This window comes from Hemiscyllium ocellatum, assembly GCF_020745735.1.
Source record: "Hemiscyllium ocellatum isolate sHemOce1 chromosome X unlocalized genomic scaffold, sHemOce1.pat.X.cur. SUPER_X_unloc_3, whole genome shotgun sequence".
Taxonomy (NCBI): Eukaryota; Metazoa; Chordata; class Chondrichthyes; order Orectolobiformes; family Hemiscylliidae; genus Hemiscyllium; species Hemiscyllium ocellatum.
The window spans coordinates 137,501-151,620 of NW_026867593.1; the positions used below are offsets into that span (position 1 = coordinate 137,501).

General features: G+C 64.1%; 1 protein-coding gene across 1 annotated transcript in view; it reads right to left on the bottom strand.

Moving 5' to 3' along the window:
• The window catches only part of LOC132808962 (prolow-density lipoprotein receptor-related protein 1-like), a 56,700-nt gene that overhangs the window by 6,254 nt on the left and 36,326 nt on the right, over positions 1-14,120 (bottom strand). The window contains exons 8-10 of the mRNA XM_060822355.1: positions 13,889-14,105; positions 6,213-6,366; positions 4,844-4,926 (exon numbers count right to left, since the gene is read on the bottom strand). Coding sequence (XP_060678338.1) covers positions 4,844-4,926; positions 6,213-6,366; positions 13,889-14,105 — 454 coding nt within the window. The remainder of the gene's footprint in view (positions 1-4,843; positions 4,927-6,212; positions 6,367-13,888; positions 14,106-14,120) is intronic.

The following is a 14,120-nucleotide window of genomic DNA, read 5'->3' on the forward strand; positions in this document are numbered from 1 at the left end:
AGGGGGTTAGATACAGGGTACAGCTTCCTCTACACCGTCCCCCACTCCCAGGGACAGGGGGTTAGATACAGAGTAAAGCTCCCTCTACACCGTCCCCCACTCCCAGGGACAGGGAGTTAGATACAGAGTAAAGCTCCCTCTACACTTTTCCCCCCACTCCCAGGGACAGGGGGTTAGATACAGAGTAAAGCTCCCTCTACACCGTCCCCCACTCCCAGGGACAGGGGGTTAGATACAGAGTACAGCTCCCTCTACACTGTCCACCCACTCCCAGGGACAGGGGGTTAGATACAGAGTAAAGCTCCCTCTACACCGTCCCCCACTCCCATGGACAGGGGTTAGATACAGAGTAAAGCTCCCTCGACACCGTCCCCCACTCCCAGGGACAGGGGGTTAGATACAGAGTACAGCTCCCTCTACACTGTCCACCCACTCCCAGGGACAGGGGGTTAGATACAGAGTAAAGCTCCCTCTACACCATCCCCCAACTCCCAGGGACAGGGGGTTAGATACAGAGTAAAGCTCACTATACAGTGTCCCCCACTCCCAGGGACAGGGGATTAGATACAGAGTAAAGCTCCCTCTACACTGTCCCCCCACTCCCAGGGACAGGGGGTTAGACACAGAGTAAAGCTCCCTCTACACCGTCCCCCACTCCCAGGGACAGGGGGTTAGATACAGAGTAAAGCTCCCTCTACACCGTCCCCCACTCCCAGGGACAGGGGGTTAGATACAGGGGGTACACACGGTGTGGGTCAGGGAGCGGGGGTACACACAGTGTGGGTCAGGGAGCGGGGGTACACACGGTGTGGGTCAGGGAGCGGGGGTACACACAGTGTTCAGGGAGCGGGGGTACACACGGTGTGGGTCAGGGAGCGGGGGTACACACGGTGTGGGTCAGGGAGCGGGGGTACACACAGTGTGGGTCAGGGAGCGGGGGTACACACGGTGTGGGTCAGGGAGCGGGGTACACACGGTGTGGGTCAGGGAGCGGGGGGTACACACGGTGTGGGTCAGGGAGCGGGGGTACACACGGTGTGGGTCAGGGAGCGGGGGTACACACGGTGTGGGTCAGGGAGCGGGGGTACACACGGTGTGGGTCAGGGAGCGGGGTACACACGGTGTGGGTCAGGGAGCGGGGGTACACACGGTGTGGGTCAGGGAGCGGGGTACACACGGTGTGGGTCAGGGAGCGGGGGTACACACGGTGTGGGTCAGGGAGTGGGGGTACACACGGTGTGGGTCAGGGAGCGGGGGTACACACGGTGTGGGTCAGGGAGTGGGGGTACACACGGTGTGGGTCAGGGAGTGGGGGTACACACGGTGTGGGTCAGGGAGCGGGGGTACACACGGTGTGGGTCAGGGAGCGGGGGTACACACAGTGTTCAGGGAGCGGGGGGTACACACGGTGTGGGTCAGGGAGCGGGGGTACACACGGTGTGGGTCAGGGAGCGGGGGTACACACGGTGTGGATCAGGGAGCGGGGGTACACGCGGTGTGGGTCAGGGAGCGGGGGTACACACGGTGTGGGTCAGGGAGCGGGGGTACACACGGTGTGGATCAGGGACAGGGGGTACACACGGTGTGGGTCAGGGAGCGGGGGTACACACGGTGTGGGTCAGGGAGCGGGGTACACACGGTGTGGGTCAGGGAGCGGGGGTACACGCGGTGTGGGTCAGGGAGCGGGGGTACACGCGGTGTGGGTCAGGGAGCGGGGGTACACGCGGTGTGGGTCAGGGAGCGGGGGGTACACACGGTGTGGGTCAGGGAGCGGGGGTACACACGGTGTGGGTCAGGGAGCGGGGGTACACACGGTGTGGGTCAGGGAGCGGGGGTACACACGGTGTGGGTCAGGGAGCGGGGGTACACACGGTGTGGGTCAGGGAGCGGGGGGTACACACGGTGTGGGTCAGGGAGCGGGGGTACACACGGTGTGGGTCAGGGAGCGGGGGTACACACGGTGTTCAGGGAGCGGGGTACACACGGTGTGGGTCAGGGAGCGGGGGGTACACACGGTGTGGGTCAGGGAGCGGGGGTACACACGGTGTGGGTCAGGGAGCGGGGTACACACAGTGTGGGTCAGGGAGCGGGGGGTACACACGGTGTGGGTCAGGGAGCGGGGGGTACACACGGTGTGGGTCAGGGAGCGGGGGGTACACACGGTGTGGGTCAGGGAGCGGGGGGTACACACGGTGTGGGTCAGGGAGCGGGGGTACACACGGTGTGGGTCAGGGAGCGGGGTACACACGGTGTGGGTCAGGGAGCGGGGGTACACACGGTGTGGGTCAGGGAGCGGGGGGTACACACGGTGTGGGTCAGGGAGCGGGGGTACACACGGTGTGGGTCAGGGAGCGGGGTACACACAGTGTTCAGGGAGCGGGGGTACACACGGTGTTCAGGGAGCGGGGGTACACACGGTGTGGGTCAGGGAGCGGGGGTACACACGGTGTGGGTCAGGGAGCGGGGGTACACACGGTGTGGGTCAGGGAGCGGGGGTACACACGGTGTGGGTCAGGGAGCGGGGGTACACACGGTGTGGGTCAGGGAGCGGGGTACACACGGTGTGGGTCAGGGAGCGGGGGTACACACGGTGTGGGTCAGGGAGCGGGGGTACACACGGTGTGGGTCAGGGAGTGGGGTACACACAGTGTGGGTCAGGGAGCGGGGGTACACACGGTGTGGGTCAGGGAGCGGGGGGTACACACGGTGTGGGTCAGGGAGCGGGGTACACACGGTGTGGGTCAGGGAGCGGGGGTACACACGGTGTGGGTCAGGGAGCGGGGGGTACACACGGTGTGGGTCAGGGAGCGGGGGGTACACACGGTGTGGGTCAGGGAGCGGGGTACACACGGTGTGGGTCAGGGAGCGGGGGTACACACGGTGTGGGTCAGGGAGCGGGGGGTACACACGGTGTGGGTCAGGGAGCGGGGGTACACACGGTGTGGGTCAGGGAGCGGTGTACACACGGTGTGGGTCAGGGAGCGGGGGTACACACGGTGTGGGTCAGGGAGCGGGGTACACACGGTGTGGGTCAGGGAGCGGGGGTACACACGGTGTGGGTCAGGGAGCGGGGGGTACACACGGTGTGGGTCAGGGAGCGGGGGTACACACAGTGTGGGTCAGGGAGCGGGGGTACACACGGTGTGGGTCAGGGAGCGGGGGTACACACGGTGTGGGTCAGGGAGCGGGGTACACACAGTGTTCAGGGAGCGGGGTACACACGGTGTTCAGGGAGCGGGGGGTACACACGGTGTGGGTCAGGGAGCGGGGTACACACGGTGTGGGTCAGGGAGCGGGGGTACACACGGTGTGGGTCAGGGAGCGGGGGTACACACGGTGTGGGTCAGGGAGCGGGGGTACACACGGTGTGGGTCAGGGAGCGGTGTACACACGGTGTGGGTCAGGGAGCGGGGGTACACACGGTGTGGGTCAGGGAGCGGGGGTACACACGGTGTGGGTCAGGGAGCGGGGGTACACACGGTGTGGGTCAGGGAGCGGGGGGTACACACGGTGTGGGTCAGGGAGCGGGGTACACACGGTGTGGGTCAGGGAGCGGGGGTACACACGGTGTGGGTCAGGGAGCGGGGGTACACACGGTGTGGGTCAGGGAGCGGGGGTACACACGGTGTGGGTCAGGGAGCGGGGGTACACACGGTGTGGGTCAGGGAGCGGGGGTACACACGGTGTGGGTCAGGGAGCGGGGGTACACACGGTGTGGGTCAGGGAGCGGGGTACACACGGTGTGGGTCAGGGAGCGGGGGGCAGAGGGGTTGGGGTAAATATGAGATGGCCCTCAGATCGAGCCGGGGGGGGGGGGGGGGGGGTCAGAGAAGATCTCACTCACCGGTTCTCATTGATGTCAGTTTCATTGCCTGAGGGAGAGGAAGAGACAGGGAGAGAGAGAGAGGGGGAAGGGGTGGTCACAGGGAGAGAGAGGTGGATGGAGGGAGGGGGAGAGAGAGAGAGAGAGAGAGAGATGGATGGGGGAGAGAGAGAGAGAGAGAGAGGTGGATGGAGGGAGGGGGAGAGAGAGAGAGAGAGAGAGAGATGGATGGGGGAGAGAGAGAGAGAGAGAGAGGTGGATGGAGGGAGGGGAGAGAGAGAGAGAGAGAGAGGTGGATGGAGGGAGGGGAGAGAGAGAGAGAGTGGATGGAGGGGGAGAGAGAGAGAGAGAGAGGTGGATGGAGGGAGGGGAGAGAGAGAGAGAGAGAGAGGTGGATGGAGGGAGGGGAGAGAGAGAGAGAGAGAGAGGTGGATGGAGGGAGGGGAGAGAGAGAGAGAGGTGGATGGGGGAGAGAGAGAGAGAGGTGGATGGAGGGAGGAGAGAGAGATGATGGAGGGAGGGGAGAGAGAGGTGGATGGAGGGAGGAGAGGGGGAGGGGAGAGAGGGGGGAAGGGGGGAGGGGAGAGAGGGGGGGGGGGGGGGGGGGGAGAGAGGGGGGAGGGGGGGGGGGGGGGAGAGCGGAAAAAGAGAAACGCAGAGAGTGATGAGAAAACAAAGAGGACGATACAGTCCGGGCTGTGGGGACATTAAGCCCCTGATTCCTGATTCCACCCTGCCCTGGGTCACCCATGAACTCGGTGGGTAAGACATCTCCTGTGTACCTGACCCTGCGTCACTGCGTGACACAGCTACCTCACCCCCCCCCGCCCCCCGTGTTAGCCTGGACCTGACACCTCACCTCCCTGCAGCCTGGACATTACCCCAGTCAGCCCCCAGCCACCACCACCCCCCTCCGCGAACCCACTACCCCCACACCCAGCTGAAGTCAGCTGAAGCAGGTCGTGGGGTGACGGTTCAGCGATGAGCCCAGGCGCCATGTTCTGGAGGAGGACCCCTCACCGTTGTCAGGCACATGTCGAGGGCACACACGGAAACTGTCTCCGGACAACACTGACCCGCTCGGACAGCTGCCACTCAGAGTGCTAGGAGAGAGAGAGGGAGGGAGAGAGGGAGGGAGAGAGGGGGAGAGGGAGGGGGGGAGAGAGGGGGGGGGGGGGAGAGAGAGACGGGGGGAGAGAGAGGGAGAGAGAGAGATGGAGAGAGAGGTCAGAACATCACCAAACCACCTGAGATAACATTAACAGCTCCTCCTGACTCACATTTGAGACTGAGGGAATCGCTGCATTGTCAGAGGGTCAGGGCTGAGGGAGTGGGAGCTGAGGGAGGGTCAGGGCTGAGGGAGTGGGTGCTGAGGGAGGGTCAGTGCTGAGGGAGTGGGTGCTGTGGGAGGGTCAGGGCTGAGGGAGTGGGTGCTGTGGGAGGGTCAGTGCTGAGGGAGTGGGTGCTGTGGGAAGGTCAGTGCTGAGGGAGCGGGTGCTGTGGGAGGGTCAGCGCTGAGGGAGGGTCAGTGCTGTGGGAGGGTCAGTGCTGAGGGAGTGGGTGCTGTGGGAGGGTCAGTGCTGTGGGACTGGGTGCTGTGGGAGGGTCAGCGCTGAGGGAGTGGGCGCTGTGGGAGGGTCAGTGCTGAGGGAGGGTCAGTGCTGAGGGAGTGGGTGCTGTGGGAGGGTCAGTGCTGAGGGAGCGGGTGCTGTGGGAGAGTCAGTGCTGAGGGAGCGGGTGCTGTGGGAGGGTCAGTGCTGAGGGAGGGTCAGTGCTGAGGGAGCGGGTGCTGTGGGAGGGTCAGTGCTGAGGGAGCGGCTGCTGTGGGAGGGTCAGTGCTGAGGGAGCGGGCGCTGTGGGAGGGTCAGTGCTGAGGGAGCGGGCGCTGTGGGAGGGTCAGTGCTGAGGGAGCGGGCGCTGTGGGAGGGTCAGTGCTGAGGGAGTGGGTGCTGTGGGAGGGTCAGCGCTGAGGGAGGGTCGGTGCTGAGGGAGGGTCGGTGCTGAGGGAGCGGGTGCTGTGGGAGGGTCAGTGCTGAGGGAGCGGCTGCTGTGGGAGGGTCAGTGCTGAGGGAGCGGGCGCTGTGGGAGGGTCAGTGCTGAGGGAGCGGGCGCTGTGGGAGGGTCAGTGCTGAGGGAGCGGGCGCTGTGGGAGGGTCAGTGCTGAGGGAGCGGGCGCTGTGGGAGGGTCAGTGCTGAGGGAGTGGGTGCTGTGGGAGGGTCAGCGCTGAGGGAGGGTCGGTGCTGAGGGAGGGTCGGTGCTGAGGGAGTGGGTGCTGTGGGAGGGTCAGTGCTGAGGGAGCGGGTGCTGTGGGAGGGTCAGTGCTGAGGGAGCGGGTGCTGTGGGAGGGTCAGTGCTGAGGGAGCGGCCCTCCAGATGTATTTTACTTACTATTTGTCTGTGGTGTGGTCCCCCAGTCCTGGTACGTACATGGGCTGGCAGCTCTGAAACAGTGTGTTGCTGTAGGTGCATGTACTTGGGTGATAGAGCCCATGGGTGCTGACCGGAGAGCAGGCTGCATGGTATCCTGGGCGCACTGGCTTGGCTGAAAGAGAGTGAGAGAAAGAGGGAGAGAGAGACACACACAGAGAGTCTTGACTGAGCACTAACAGCTGGGGAGATGTTGCTGGGACTGTGTAACGCCCTTCAGTCAGCCCCAGGCCGCGAGAGTGCTGTGTGCAGCTCTGGAACCCGCGTTATCCGGGGGGGTGACGGGGTGTGGTGTGTGACAGAGGGGCGTGATTTACCAGGACATTACCCTCCCTCGGGGGGGAAGGGAGGGGCGGTTGGAGGGTTTCGGTGACTGAGCGAGATGGGACAGGCTGTTTACCCTGGAGCAGAGGAGACTGACCGAGGGAGATGTGACTGAAAACCTGAAGGGCTGTTTCTGCTCCATCCCAGTCCCACCCGCGGGGATCCAGCTGTAAGCACAGGCCTTTCTGTCCCGCCTCACAAGAGACCATCACTGCCTACATTGTCAGCTCCATCCCCCCCATCCCCAATATGAATGATAGACAACACCTCTGATGTCTGTGGGCGACTGAACATCACACACTCACTCACTTCTGTACGTGAGCCAGAGGGTTTTAAAGAGAATTTTCCTCTCCGGGGTGCCTTGGTGCTACGTGCACACAATGTTGCGACTACGCCTGACCGTGACAGGTCAGGGAGCTGTACGTACACAGATACAGAGAGACACACACACAGGCGCTGTCCCTCACACGCAGAGAGACACACACTCTCAAACACACACACACAGACATCCTCACTCTCTCTCTCTCTAACACACTCTCTCACAGAGACACAGACACAAACACTGTCACAGAGATACACAGAATCACACACTCACTCTCTCTCTCTTACACACACACACACACACACACACACACACACACTCTCACAGAGACAGACAAAAACACTCCCACAGAGACCCACAGAATCACACCCACTCTCTCCCTCTCTCACAGACACATTCTCTCTCTCTCACTCTCTCTCTCTCTCTCACACTCACACACTCAAACACGCGCACACACACACACATACACACTCTCAGAGACACAGACAAAAGCACTCCCACAGAGACCCACAGAATCACACACACTCTCTCTCTCACACACACTTTCTCTCTCTCTCTCACACACACACACACATACTCTCTCTCTCGCTCTCTCTCTCATACACACACAGACACATTCTCTCTCTATCTCTCACACTCACACACACAAACACACACACTCCCTCTTTCATACACACACTCTCAGAGACACAGACAAAAGCACTCCCACAGAGACCCACAGAATCACACACACACTCTCTCTCTCTCTCACACACACACAAACATACTCTCTCTCTCACTCTCTCTCTCTCATACACACACACACCCACACACCCACACACACACCCACACACACACACACACACACACACGCGATCACTGAGGTGCACACACCCACAGTCAGTTTGGCTGAAATGCCTCCATGATAACCTGAGATGTGTTTAATGTTCTCAGTAAACAAACACAGAATGTTAATTCCCCCCTTACCACTGACCGCCTGCTGGGACAGTGCCCTGGTGGGTCAGTGCCCTGGTGGGTCAGTGCCTGCTGGGTCAGTGCCCTGCTGGGACAGTGCCCTGGTGGGTCAGTGCCCTGGTGGGACAGTGCCTGGTGGGACAGTGCCTGGTGGGTCAGTGTCTGGTGGGACAGTGCCCTGGTGGGTCAGTGCCTGGTGGGTCAGTGCCCTGGTGGGTCAGTGCCTGCTGGGTCAGTACCCTGCTGGGACAGTGCCCTGGTGGGTCAGTGCCCTGGTGGGACAGTGCCTGGTGGGACAGTGCCTGGTGGGTCAGTGTCTGGTGGGACAGTGCCCTGGTGGGTCAGTGCCTGGTGGGTCAGTGTCCTGGTGGGTCAGTGCCCTGGTGGGACAGTGCACGGGTGGGACAGTGCCCGGGTGGGACAGTGCCCTGGTGGGTCAGTGTCTGGTGGGTCAGTGCCTGGTGGGACAGTGCCCTGGTGGGACAGTGCCCTGGTGGGACAGTGCCTGGTGGGTCAGTGTCTGGTGGGTCAGTGCCTGGTGGGACAGTGCCCTAGTGGGTCAGTGCCCTGGTGGGTCAGTGTCTGGTGGGTCAGTGCCCTGGTGGGACAGTGCCTGGTGGGTCAGTGCCTGGTGGGACAGTGTCTGGTGGGTCAGTGCCCTGGTGGGATAGTGCCCTGGTGGGTCAGTGTCTGGTGGGACAGTGTCTGGTGGGACAGTGCCCTGGTGGGACAGTGCCTGGTGGGACAGTGCCCTGGTGGGACAGTGCCCTGGTGGGTCAGTGTCTGGTGGGTCAGTGCCCTGGTGGGTCAGTGTCTGGTGGGTCAGTGCCCTGGTGGGTCAGTGTCTGGTGGGACAGTGCCCTGGTGGGTCAGTGTCTGGTGGGTCAGTCCCTGGTGGGTCAGTGCCCTGGTGGGTCAGTGCCTGATGGGACAGTGCCTGATGGGACAGTGCCCTGGTGGGACAGTGCCCTGGTGGGACAGTGTCTGGTGGGTCAGTGCCTGGTGGGTCAGTGCCTGGTGGGTCAGTGCCCTGGTGGGACAGTGCCCTGGTGGGTCAGTGCCCTGGTGGGTCAGTGCCCTGGTGGGACAGTGTCTGGTGGGATAGTGCCCTGGTGGGACAGTGTCTGGTGGGTCAGTGTCTGGTGGGACAGTGCCCTGGTGGGACAGTGCCTGGTGGGTCAGTGCCCTGGTGGGACAGTGCCCTGGTGGGTCAGTGCCTGGTGGGACAGTGCCTGGTGGGTCAGTGCCCTGGTGGGACAGTGCCCTGGTGGGACAGTGCCCTGGTGGGTCAGTGCCCTGGTGGGTCAGTGCCCTGGTGGGACAGTGTCTGGTGGGTCAGTGCCCTGGTGGGTCAGTGCCCTGGTGGGACAGTGTCTGGTGGGTCAGTGCCCTGGTGGGACAGTGCCTGGTGGGACAGTGCCTGGTGGGTCAGTGCCCTGGTGGGACAGTGCCCTGGTGGGACAGTGCCTGGTGGGTCAGTGCCTGGTGGGACAGTGCCTGGTGGGACAGTGCCTGGTGGGACAGTGCCCTGGTGGGTCAGTGCCCTGGTGGGACAGTGTCTGGTGGGACAGTGCCTGGTGGGACAGTGCCTGGTGGGACAGTGCCCTGGTGGGTCAGTGCCCTGGTGGGACAGTGCCCTAGTGGGTCAGTGCCCTGGTGGGACAGTGCCCTGGTGGGACAGTGTCTGGTGGGACAGTGCCCTGGTGGGACAGTGCCTGGTGGGACAGTGCCTGGTGGGTCAGTGCCCTGGTGGGACAGTGCCCTGGTGGGACAGTGTCTGGTGGGACAGTGCCTGGTGGCACAGTGCCTGGTGGCACAGTGCCCTGGTGGGTCAGTGTCTGGTGGGTCAGTGCCTGGTGGGACAGTGCCCTGGTGGGACAGTGCCCTGGTGGGTCAGTGCCCTGGTGGGTCAGTGTCTGGTGGGACAGTGCCTGGTGGGACAGTGCCCTGGTGGGACAGTGTCTGGTGGGACAGTGCCCTGGTGGGACAGTGCCCTGGTGTGACAGTGCCCTGGTGGGACAGTGCCTGGTGGGACAGTGCCCTGGTGGGACAGTGCCCTGGTGGGTCAGTGTCTGGTGGGTCAGTGCCCTGGTGGGTCAGTGCCCTGGTGGGTCAGTGTCTGGTGGGACAGTGCCTGGTGGGACAGTGCCCTGGTGGGACAGTGTCTGGTGGGAGTGCCCTGGTGGGACAGTGCCTGGTGGGTCAGTGCCCTGATGGGACAGTGCCTGGTGGGTCAGTGCCTGGTGGGACAGTGCCTGGTGGGTCCGTGCCTGGTGGGTCAGTGCCTGGTGGGTCAGTGCCCTGATGGGACAGTGCCTGGTGGGTCAGTGCCTGGTGGGTCAGTGCCCTGGTGGGACAGTGCCTGGTGGGTCAGTGCCTGGTGGGTCAGTGCCTGGTGGGTCAGTGCCCTGGTGGGACAGTGTCTGGTGGGACAGTGCCCTGGTGGGACAGTGCCCTGGTGGGACAGTGCCCTGGTGGGACAGTGCCTGGTGGGACAGTGCCCTGGTGGGACAGTGCCCTGGTGGGTCAGTGTCTGGTGGGTCAGTGCCCTGGTGGGTCAGTGCCCTGGTGGGTCAGTGTCTGGTGGGACAGTGCCTGGTGGGACAGTGCCCTGGTGGGACAGTGTGTGGTGGGAGTGCCCTGGTGGGACAGTGCCTGGTGGGTCAGTGCCCTGATGGGACAGTGCCTGGTGGGTCAGTGCCTGGTGGGTCAGTGCCTGGTGGGACAGTGTCTGGTGGGTCAGTGCCCTGGTGGGATAGTGCCCTGGTGGGTCAGTGTCTGGTGGGACAGTGTCTGGTGGGACAGTGCCCTGGTGGGACAGTGCCTGGTGGGACAGTGCCCTGGTGGGACAGTGCCCTGGTGGGTCAGTGTCTGGTGGGTCAGTGCCCTGGTGGGTCAGTGTCTGGTGGGTCAGTGCCCTGGTGGGTCAGTGTCTGGTGGGACAGTGCCCTGGTGGGTCAGTGTCTGGTGGGTCAGTCCCTGGTGGGTCAGTGCCCTGGTGGGTCAGTGCCTGATGGGACAGTGCCTGATGGGACAGTGCCCTGGTGGGACAGTGCCCTGGTGGGACAGTGTCTGGTGGGTCAGTGCCTGGTGGGTCAGTGCCTGGTGGGTCAGTGCCCTGGTGGGACAGTGCCCTGGTGGGTCAGTGCCCTGGTGGGTCAGTGCCCTGGTGGGACAGTGTCTGGTGGGATAGTGCCCTGGTGGGACAGTGTCTGGTGGGTCAGTGTCTGGTGGGACAGTGCCCTGGTGGGACAGTGCCTGGTGGGTCAGTGCCCTGGTGGGACAGTGCCCTGGTGGGTCAGTGCCTGGTGGGACAGTGCCTGGTGGGTCAGTGCCCTGGTGGGACAGTGCCCTGGTGGGACAGTGCCCTGGTGGGTCAGTGCCCTGGTGGGTCAGTGCCCTGGTGGGACAGTGTCTGGTGGGTCAGTGCCCTGGTGGGTCAGTGCCCTGGTGGGACAGTGTCTGGTGGGTCAGTGCCCTGGTGGGACAGTGCCTGGTGGGACAGTGCCTGGTGGGTCAGTGCCCTGGTGGGACAGTGCCCTGGTGGGACAGTGCCTGGTGGGTCAGTGCCTGGTGGGACAGTGCCTGGTGGGACAGTGCCTGGTGGGACAGTGCCCTGGTGGGTCAGTGCCCTGGTGGGACAGTGTCTGGTGGGACAGTGCCTGGTGGGACAGTGCCTGGTGGGACAGTGCCCTGGTGGGTCAGTGCCCTGGTGGGACAGTGCCCTAGTGGGTCAGTGCCCTGGTGGGACAGTGCCCTGGTGGGACAGTGTCTGGTGGGACAGTGCCCTGGTGGGACAGTGCCTGGTGGGACAGTGCCTGGTGGGTCAGTGCCCTGGTGGGACAGTGCCCTGGTGGGACAGTGTCTGGTGGGACAGTGCCTGGTGGCACAGTGCCTGGTGGCACAGTGCCCTGGTGGGTCAGTGTCTGGTGGGTCAGTGCCTGGTGGGACAGTGCCCTGGTGGGACAGTGCCCTGGTGGGTCAGTGCCCTGGTGGGTCAGTGTCTGGTGGGACAGTGCCTGGTGGGACAGTGCCCTGGTGGGACAGTGTCTGGTGGGACAGTGCCCTGGTGGGACAGTGCCCTGGTGTGACAGTGCCCTGGTGGGACAGTGCCTGGTGGGACAGTGCCCTGGTGGGACAGTGCCCTGGTGGGTCAGTGTCTGGTGGGTCAGTGCCCTGGTGGGTCAGTGCCCTGGTGGGTCAGTGTCTGGTGGGACAGTGCCTGGTGGGACAGTGCCCTGGTGGGACAGTGTCTGGTGGGAGTGCCCTGGTGGGACAGTGCCTGGTGGGTCAGTGCCCTGATGGGACAGTGCCTGGTGGGTCAGTGCCTGGTGGGACAGTGCCTGGTGGGTCCGTGCCTGGTGGGTCAGTGCCTGGTGGGTCAGTGCCCTGATGGGACAGTGCCTGGTGGGTCAGTGCCTGGTGGGTCAGTGCCCTGGTGGGACAGTGCCTGGTGGGTCAGTGCCTGGTGGGTCAGTGCCTGGTGGGTCAGTGCCCTGGTGGGACAGTGTCTGGTGGGACAGTGCCCTGGTGGGACAGTGCCCTGGTGGGACAGTGCCCTGGTGGGACAGTGCCTGGTGGGACAGTGCCCTGGTGGGACAGTGCCCTGGTGGGTCAGTGTCTGGTGGGTCAGTGCCCTGGTGGGTCAGTGCCCTGGTGGGTCAGTGTCTGGTGGGACAGTGCCTGGTGGGACAGTGCCCTGGTGGGACAGTGTGTGGTGGGAGTGCCCTGGTGGGACAGTGCCTGGTGGGTCAGTGCCCTGATGGGACAGTGCCTGGTGGGTCAGTGCCTGGTGGGTCAGTGTCTGGTGTGACAGTGCCCTGGTGGGACAGTGCCCTGGTGGGACAGTGCCTGGTGGGTCAGTGCCTGGTGGGACAGTGCCTGGTGGGACAGTGCCTGGTGGGTCAGTGCCCTGGTGGGACAGTGCCCTGGTGGGACAGTGCCTGGTGGGTCAGTGCCTGGTGGGACAGTGCCTGGTGGGTCAGTGCCTGGTGGGACAGTGCCCTGGTGGGTCAGTGCCCTGGTGGGACAGTGTCTGGTGGGACAGTGCCTGGTGGGACAGTGCCTGGTGGGACAGTGCCCTGGTGGGACAGTGTCTGGTGGGTCAGTGCCCTGGTGGGACAGTGCCCTAGTGGGTCAGTGCCCTGGTGGGACAGTGTCTGGTGGGACAGTGCCCTGGTGGGACAGTGCCCTGGTGGGACAGTGCCCTGGTGGGACAGTGTCTGGTGGGACAGTGCCTGGTGGCACAGTGCCCTGGTGGGTCAGTGTCTGGTGGGTCAGTGCCTGGTGGGACAGTGCCCTGGTGGGACAGTGCCCTGGTGGGTCAGTGCCCTGGTGGGTCAGTGTCTGGTGGGACAGTGCCTGGTGGGACAGTGCCCTGGTGGGACAGTGTCTGGTGGGACAGTGCCCTGGTGGGACAGTGCCCTGGTGTGACAGTGCCCTGGTGGGACAGTGCCTGGTGGGACAGTGCCCTGGTGGGACAGTGCCCTGGTGGGTCAGTGTCTGGTGGGTCAGTGCCCTGGTGGGTCAGTGCCCTGGTGGGTCAGTGTCTGGTGGGACAGTGCCTGGTGGGACAGTGCCCTGGTGGGACAGTGTCTGGTGGGAGTGCCCTGGTGGGACAGTGCCTGGTGGGTCAGTGCCCTGATGGGACAGTGCCTGGTGGGTCAGTGCCTGGTGGGTCAGTGTCTGGTGTGACAGTGCCCTGGTGGGACAGTGCCTGGTGGGACAGTGCCTGGTGGGTCAGTGTCTGGTGGGTCAGTGTCTGGTGGGACAGTGTCTGGTGGGACAGTGCCCTGGTGGGACAGTGCCCTGGTGGGTCAGTGCCTGGTGGGTCAGTGCCTGGTGGGTCAGTGCCTGGTGGGTCAGTGCCCTGGTGGGTCAGTGCCTGGTGGGTCAGTGCCTGGTGGGTCAGTGCCCTGGTGGGACAGTGCCCTGGTGGGTCAGTGCCTGGTGGGTCAGTGCCCTCTCAGACACTCCCTGTGGTCACTCCCTGCTGGGACGGTGCCCTGTGGGGTGTGTGGGGGTGTGGGACACTCACCGATCTGGGCGGTGTGTGAACGCCGCGGGGTGTTTTTCGTGCGGACCACCTCCTTGATCCGGTCGACCTCCAGCTGGTAGCGTTGGCGGTCTTTCATCGCCCCCTCCTTGGCCTCTCTCAGTGCACCCTCCAGGGCTTTAACCCGGTCAGCTGTAGCCCGAAGCCTCTTCTCCAACTTTGGCAGCTCACAGCGAAGGTCTGCATTATCACGCACCAGCTGTGGGAGGGGGGG